At 39.4% G+C, this 8,511-nt stretch overlaps 1 protein-coding gene across 3 annotated transcripts in view; it reads left to right on the top strand.

The window, feature by feature from the left end:
* The window catches only part of SLC18B1 (solute carrier family 18 member B1), a 24,781-nt gene extending 17,087 nt beyond the window's left edge, over positions 1–7,694 (top strand). For 2 of the 3 annotated variants that reach the window (XM_019538068.1, XM_019538071.1), the window contains 6 exons: positions 681–772; positions 2,371–2,466; positions 3,289–3,363; positions 6,646–6,739; positions 6,838–6,887; positions 7,141–7,694. In XM_019538068.1, coding sequence (XP_019393613.1) covers positions 681–772; positions 2,371–2,466; positions 3,289–3,363; positions 6,646–6,739; positions 6,838–6,887; positions 7,141–7,207 — 474 coding nt within the window. In that variant the 3' untranslated portion in view covers positions 7,208–7,694. The remainder of the gene's footprint in view (positions 1–680; positions 773–2,370; positions 2,467–3,288; positions 3,364–6,645; positions 6,740–6,837; positions 6,888–7,140) is intronic. The other variant, XM_019538069.1, reaches the window with a different exon arrangement.
* Positions 7,695–8,511: the final 817 nt, after the last annotated feature.

The raw sequence follows: 8,511 nt of genomic DNA, 5'->3' as shown, positions 1-8,511 counted from the left end.
GGGGGCTCGGACAGTAAAGAAATTCTTCCTTATGTCCAGCCTGAAATGGTCTTGCAGGAGTTTGTGACCGTTCAACCTCATCATCTAGCTTCTTTTGGGAGAGAAGCAGGAAAGTTTCTGCAAAAAGAAATGTATCCAACTGTGACCTAGCTCCAAAAAACCGATTATAATGGCATGGTAGACATTAGAGGCATTTTTACACATGAAAGCGTCGCAGCTCCGGTCACTATGAAAAGCGCCTGGCACTGCATCACTTGCAATTGTATAAGTGGTGAAATGTGCGTCAGCACACAGAAAAAGGGGGCAGTGAGCTTTTTGAACTGAAACATCTATGTGTTTTAGTTCAAAAGCATGCTACTGCCATTTTCTGTGTGCTAGCGTGCGTTTTGCCACTTATACAATTACAAGCAACGCAGTGCCATGCATGTCAGCTTGCATGCAGAGCAGACTTGATTAACTGAGTCCAATGTAATCTAATCTCCAGCATATCTGGGCATGAAAATGTATGTGTATAAATGCTTATAGGTGATATACCTGCCCATCTCTCTTACTTTTTTTCAATTGCCAGAGTGTACATAGATAGGTAGACTTAATATAAATTTATTACTTGTAATCTATATTTGCATATGAGGTAGCTGACATTTGTCATTTTTAAGAGTTTTTTGCTTTTTTCCCCACAGCGCCTAAGGAAATGGCTAATGGTCTTTGGGGGTTTACTGACAGCTCTGTGCTATTTCCTGTTAGGACCTGCTCCTGTCTTGCACATTAAAAGGTACACTTTGCTTGCTTTGTTTCTCTGAGCTATTCTTCTTACCATATTTTCTTGCGTATACACACCCCAGAATATAATACACACCTTGTTTTTAAAAGGTAAAATGATGAAAAAAAATTTGTAACAGTTATGGTTGCATAGAGCAAGGGCAGAGCCTGATTTTCAGCTAATTTGACTTTCCTTTTCTGTTTGACTAAAGCTAAAACCCCAGCTGCTGCTAAAGACAGGTCTCCAGGTGTGTATCTGTAATTTTGAAAAAAGGAGAGAGGTTTCAGGGCTCTGAAATAGGAGGGGAGGGACTGAGTGCAGCTAGCAAACAGCAAAATTCCTGTAAGAAAGATTAACTTGATTAGTGGAATATCAAGGCCATTGAAAAGAAGATATGATTGTTACACTTCTAGAGTGAAGAACAGTAAGGCATTAGACTAACTGACTCCTTCAGTTGCCTGAATAATAATGCAATAGCTGCTGCACTGTGGACTAGAAATCAAAGCACAGTGCTCCTACCCCAGGCAGAAAATCAGCATCTCCACTTAATACACATACACCAATTTGAAGGGAAAATGTGTTGAATGGGAAAAAATATAGTAATTGACATTGATCTTACTTAAAGAACAAAACACAATCTACAGAGAAAATGACATTTTTCCCCAGTCGATCTGCTTACTTTGCCTGGTCAGAGCTGTATCTACTGTATGTGAGATGGGAAAATAAAAACGTAACTTTTAGGATGAGTAGAACTGTGAAATCAAATTGGCCTCTTGTGACTTGTGCAGCACCAAAACTAACTGAAGATATATCCTTACTATGGTGGGAAGAAAAGCTGAAGTTTGTCTATCTAGATAAGGCACTACAGATTTTGTGTCTCAGTTGCTAGCTAAGCTAAGCATCAAGTGAAAGATAGAGTTGACTTTAAGTAGTTAACTGAAGATGAGCTGGTACCTTTTCCCACTGGGATATTTCATTGAAATAGCTGTCTCGCTGTAAAATCACTGTAAAGAGAAGTGTGAATATTGTCTGCAACCCCATTGTCTTGGTTGTGTTCTCTATGGCAAATGAAATGATACTGACAGTAGGGATGCTAATATGTAGAGCTTGTCAGAATCTTTGAGAGACCTAATTTATCTTGATGGAGGAGAAACAGAGACATTAGTAAAATACTGTCCAGATCTTTCTCACTTCAGTCTACATAGGTATATGGTTGCAGCCTTTGGACAGCATAATCTTTACTATTGGAACAATAAAGCAAACACCACAGTTTGACTTATAGCCCTGGAAGAATTTGCAAGGGAAGAAGTTGGGAAAACCATTTTTTTTTTTTAAACTGAGTTTATTTTGATATTTAAAAATTCTGTATTTGTTAACAATATTCCTTTTATGAACTTCATTTCAGTGTTAAGCAACATTCTTAAGAAAGAATCTCATATAAAATGTGGACCTGATAACTGACAAGTAACATGCAGATGGCTTTGTCAGGAAATAATAATGGATGACTATTTCAGGAGTCCTAAATAATTGAACTAGGACTTTTATCTGGGGGACGGGAGAAAGTAAACAGTTTTAATTTACTGAATCACTTTTAAATGCTTATTTGACAGTCAACTCTGGATGTTTGTTCTTATGCTGGTTTTGATTGGCTTTTCGCTTGGGATGACTGGTATCCCACTATTCCCTGAAGTAATCAGCTGTGCATAGTAAGTGTTCCCATCTCTCACACCTTTCACTGTTACTGTTATAGGGAAGCTCTGCAAATTTAACACTTCTCATAGGGAATGGTTACCAGCTGCCTTATTTGGTAACACTTTCAGAAGTACACAAGTCACACCGTCATTGTGTTTGTGTGGTGTTTTGAAATAAATTACTTGAATGCCAGGGGAGGCCCTGAATCAAAAAAGCAGTTCTAAAAATATAACCCATTTTTAAAGGAATTTGGTAACATCATTGGGTTCCATCTCATAGCAAGGCACAATACTTGTGTGACTAGTTCAGATCCATAAGAAGGATAATGCCCAACAAATACCATTGGCTTTCTATGTAACAGTGCACCAATAATTCTACCAACAGGAATCAAGATTACATACAGTACAGTCTCACATGCCAGTATCATAGTAGACTGAGATCCCCCTGGTTCAGTATCCAGGCAAAGTGGCACAAAGGGGCCTCCCTCATTTTTAAGGTCCATTTAACTGCCAGCCCATATGTTTCTGCCCTCCTATGTGCCTCATCACAAGGCTAGGTATGACATAAGTAATCAAATATCATACAGTCAAAGGAGGCAACACTGTTGCTGAGAATATCACTTCTGAAGCCCTAGAGGTAGCGTTGCCTTACCTTTCTTCTTCTAAGAGATGGTGCAAGGGGCCTTATGGGCATGGCTCCAGGATGTGAAGGGGCTTCTGTCTGCTGTAATGGGTACCCATGTATTTTCCTATTGGAATAATACACCTATGCAATTCAGCATTTAAAAGGCAATTGATTGTACTTCCTGCAAATAACCCATGTCTATCTTTCTGCAGTGAGAATGGATTTGAAGAAGGGTTAAGTTTGTTAGGACTGGTATCGGGGCTCTTCAGTGCAATGTGGTCACTTGGGTAGGTATGCAGTTATTCTCTATATACTTGTAGCGTTATGTTTTTTCCATCTTATAATACTATTGCTGGCCTTTAAATGGCAACTAAAGAAAAACACTTAATTCTTTCCTTCTGACACTTTGGTGTCTTTGGTTCAAAGTCTTGTTACCAAAGTGCTGCCAGTAGTCATGGTCTGTCTTGAGTCATTTCTCAGTCAAGGGGATTCTGAATACCATATTTACCCAAATCCAAGATGACTTTTAAGTTTAAGACCCCCCCTCCCCCAAAATTAGATTTTGTGCATGAAAAATTCAGAGTTTCTTATTATTTTCCATATATAGGACACGCTTACACATATCTCTTTTAAGCAGGCTTAGTCTAAAACCAACATTTTTAAGGCACATTAAGGGCATATGTCTACACACACATGCCCTTAATGCACCTTAAAAATGGCAATTTAAGGCTACGTGAGCTTAAATTTGATACCTGCGTCAAGCAGGTATCAAATTTAGGCATGAATAGCTAAGCCTCATTAGAGTGCATGTAGAAGTGGTAATGTGCAGTAACGCTGTGTATGTCAATGGAAACACACCATGTTAATGTGCATTAGTGCATCTGGACATGCACTAATGCGACGTAGCTATTTGTACCTAAATTTAATATGCCTTAATGCACAATAGTGGGTCCACGTGTAGACGTGCGCCTGTATTGCCTTCATGCACCTTAAGCAAAGGTGCATTAAATTTAGGCACACAACTAAATGTGTAGACATGTCCATAGGATCTCATTATTGGAGGGTTATCTTTAAATGCTATTTAATAGGTATATTTTGGGCAGCCTGGGAAGCCCAAGTACAAGAGTTCCTCACTGGGATGTAACCACCGAGTAAGTAAAAGCTGGAGGAAAATGAGATTAACACTGTCAGGGCCATGCCCAACCTGCATGCATTTGTCCTGTTGTTAATACTAGGTTTGGGCAACAGTTTCCAGAGTTTTAGCCTACCTGATTCATCAGCAATGGCACCTCACAGGATTTAAGGACATAAGTGCAAACACTTCTCCCATAGTGACTGGGGTGCTGACTGTTCTGGCCAGTGTGGGTCATAATAAAGTACAGCATTGCCCCTGAGCAAACCACTGCTTTTTCTAGATGCACACTTATAGTAGCATAGGGACATGGCCAAGTGTCCAGTGCAAGGGCCTGTAGCGACTTCTGGTCACCACTACAGTCACAATTGCAATCGCATGTCTGCTGGCAGCAGCCACTTTTTATTGGCACTACCCTTGCTATTGTACTGCACTTTAGGTGACATATATTGGAGAGAGGACTTGAGACCTTTTGGGCCACAAAGTGCAGTCCCTAGAAGTTATGGACAGACATGTCCATATAGTTTATTTCATAAGCTAAAAGCAACCTCATAACCCTTTTGCAAATATTTTCTAACTCCTGGATTTACTGTTGCCATCACCCTCCTTCCCACCCCAGACTTTCTCTTTCCACCTGATCTATCTTGTTTCTGTGGTACAGTCTGTCAGCACCTTGACTGGAGCCCCTAGGCCTCAGTTTAATACAAGCAGGATGTTTTATGCTTCTCCAGGCTTTAACTGTGAAATAACACTGAGCTCTCTCTTGCTCTCTCTGTCATTCATTTCTTGTTCTCGTGCAGTAAGATGCTATTTGTAATACCTCAGTGTATTAGGAGCTCTGCCTATGTGCTAGCATTCTGGTGTACACAGTGGTATTCTAACACAGAACAAAAATGTAATACCTGTCTCCAAGAGCTTATCATCAAGGTACAAGATGTAGCAGATGAATATAGACAGACAGGGGAGTACAAAGAAACTGAGACAATATTTGTATAGTAGGCAATAGTTGCAACATACCAGTAGACTGACTGTTGTCCAGAGGTGTGTGTCATGGGGATAAAACAGTTGAGGCACTTGAAGGATAATAATGAAGTGTTAGGCGTAGTTTGAATGTTTGTGGGGCCACCATGGGGAAAGCTCCTTTGCTGTATGAAAAAGTCTAATAAATAGGTGCTGGTATGGGCTGATCAGAGGCAGGAGTTGACTTATGGTGCCAACCAAATAATAATGGATAAGCATGAAGGTTGTTCCTTATTTGCAAAGGGAATGAGGAAGCCAGTGAAGGGATACAAAGAAAATGGTAATAGGGTAGATGTTAGGCTAGGAAAGTGGCTTTTGTGGCAGCTTTCTAAATGTCTTTGAGCAGGGAAAGACTATTTGTGAAGACCACAGGAAAAATATGTTGTAGTAACTGAGATAATGAGAGTCTGGACAAGAGTTGTCTAGACAGGAAAGGCTATATCTTACAGGTGTTCAAAAAAACTCTACAAGATTTTTGTAGTATGTCCTGTGATGACAAGGGATGAGGTCAGAATCAAAGTTGATGCCCAAGTTATGAGTATTAAGTGATGGCCAGGATGCTGTGGTTGTCCCTGGTGGTGTGTGTTTAAAAAAGGAGGAAGGGAGGAGGAAGCTTGATTTGATGCTTAACCATCAAAGAAGAGAGACATCAGAGATATTGGTTGAGATTTAAGTTGAGGCAGAAGGATTTCGGTATGGTGTAAAGGGGTAAATGGTGGCTGAATTTGGGTTTCTAGATGAATTACTGGAAAAGAATAGGGACTGAGAGCAGAGTTGTATGCAAACTTCACAAAACTGTAGGGTTAGGGATGAGGAGGCTCTTTCAAAAGAAATGTTGAAGGAATGATTAGAGGTGAACCAGGAAAGGGTAGGTTTTCAGAAGGCAAGGGAAGCATGATTTTTAGAAAAGCTTGACCTACCATCAAAGCAAGTTGTCTTGTCAAGGGGATGAGGTACTGGGGATATCAGCAAGGGTAACTTTAGTAGACCATTATGGATGGAAGTCAGATTGAAGTAGATTCTAAGATGGTGACTGACATAAACCTAAGAACCAACTCCTGTACTGAGGTCTTAGTGCAGGTCCTGACAGCTTCTAGAATGCCAGTGAAATTGGTAGGACTCTATGGACACAGAATTCCAGAAGATCCAACTGAAAGGCAAATCCTTATGTACAGTAACTCTCTCAATGAACCATGACATCATCTCTGTTTAAGTGTTGAGTTTCTAAGGGAAGAACCTCCGTTTGAACACCTTTTGTGCTGATGCATCACTTCTGATTCTGCCAGGAGATGTCTCAGCAGTAAACAAGCTAGATACCTGATAATCTTGTTTTAGCCATTGATGAAGAATAACTGTAGTGCTTTTAATATTACTTTTTATGAAGTATTCATATTTTTTTTCCTTTTGATATGTTCAGATCTTTTGTAGGACCAACACTTGGTGGATTACTCAATGAAAGGCTGGGTTTTGAATGGGCTGCAACCATACAGGGAGGATGGCCATTACTGAGTGTAAGTGATCAAGTGTTCTTGCTGGTTTTCTCTGCTGTGATTGTAGAAAAATGTTACATTAATTAAAGTTTTAATAATTGATGGCTGTTTTCTTAAAGGGACTAGGAATTGGAATATTCTATGTTCTTGAGACTTCACAAAGAAAGAGGTACTGTGAAACTCTTATTCTTGACTTCCTTTTTTCAAATCAGGTTTTATTTTGTCCCATTAAGAAAAATCAGGATTTCAGTTGTGCTCTTTTTTCAAAACCAGCCTAGCTGTGAAATAATTTCAACTATTTCTTGTGGCACAGACCAAACTTTATGGTGTATGTAGGTTTTTTATTTACTTTTTAAAGGAACAATTTTAACATGCTTCTATTTTTCTCTCCTTCCTTCTCTCCTTCCCTGCCCAATAAACAGGTCTAACCTACAAAATCCTCCTGATACAAATGAAGAAAGAGCTCATCTGTTGGGCAGTGAAACATAGCCTGGAACATTGTTGGGACTAGCTCTTTTATTTGTGGCTAACCTAATGCTGAAACCAAGTGGGCTTAACATGGTATCAAACAATTCTAGAGGTGCTAAGATGCATCTTCCCATAATAAATAGTGATTTGGTTTATTTTTTGCTCATATATAACTACACAACTTAAGAAGCTTGTCATTAAACACTGACTGCCTTTCTCTTCAACAGTCCTGCTGTGGACTGCTTGAATTTATAAATAACTGAGAGAGGTCACCCTGTTAAACTCTTCTCTGTACTGTACACTGAAGATATATTAGGTACCTTGTAAAAAGCATGTGTTACATTTATACCTGCCATGGACTGTTTCTGGACCCCCTGTCACTCCAGCTTTACTATGCTGTATTGTAATTTTTTTAAAACTTTCAAAACTTCTCGACTGAGGAACTAAAATGTTGAAATAGCAAAGCTGTAAGCACAATGCTCTTTTAAATAAAATAACGAATTTCTAAGTTATTGAGTTTTCTTGAGCCAAACAAGATTATATACTCCCATTTCTGCCAGTGCTTGAAATCTCCAGACCTTTCCTAACAAACAGGGAGTGGGCAGCAATGACCAATCTTGGATGATGGGAGGATGAAATGTAAATGTTATGTTTCTATTTAGCTTGGAAACTATGTATGGTAGCGGGGTTTTTTTGTTTTGTTTTAAATACCTGGGCTGAATTTGGCTCTTAATGAAGAGGGAGTTTGTAGAATTGGGGCCTATGTGCTCTGCTATTATTTAAAAGTTGCATAGCTTACGCCTACATCTAGTCCTACCTTGCTTCTTGAGAGCAGCTGGAAGCTTTCAAATGATAAACAAACCAGTATTTCAGATTTCAAATTGAGTAGACTTCTGATTTCCTGCTAAATTGAGGGCATTCCAAACTTGAGAATAATGAGCATCAAACTGAAGCTCTCACTGAGATTACCCTGCCAGCAGCTGCCTACTGGCATTTTAATATCATAGGATTTCTTAATCACCTCAGCATAACTGTCATATTGAAGCGAAAAGTCTCAGGTATTGTCAGGATTGGGGCATAAACAGTCTCGAGGAGCATGGGGTTAAACAAGTGCTTGAGCCTCTGGGGAATAACGAAGGAGTCAGTGGATGCATCTACATGTATGCTTTACTGTAGAGTTGACTAATTAGCTCTGCAGTAAAGTGTCACCATCTACATGTGCTGGTATTACGGTGCAGTAAACAAATTCTGCTGTAAGATAGTACTATTGGGGACAGTATTATCTTATGGTGAGAAAATGTATTGCACTGAAACACATGTGTAGA

This window comes from Crocodylus porosus, unplaced genomic scaffold, assembly GCF_001723895.1.
Source record: "Crocodylus porosus isolate Cpor-Errol unplaced genomic scaffold, CroPor_comp1, whole genome shotgun sequence".
Classification (NCBI taxonomy): Eukaryota; Metazoa; Chordata; order Crocodylia; family Crocodylidae; genus Crocodylus; species Crocodylus porosus.
The sequence above is the reverse complement of the archived record's forward strand: the minus strand, read 5'-3'. Positions and strand labels throughout refer to the sequence as shown.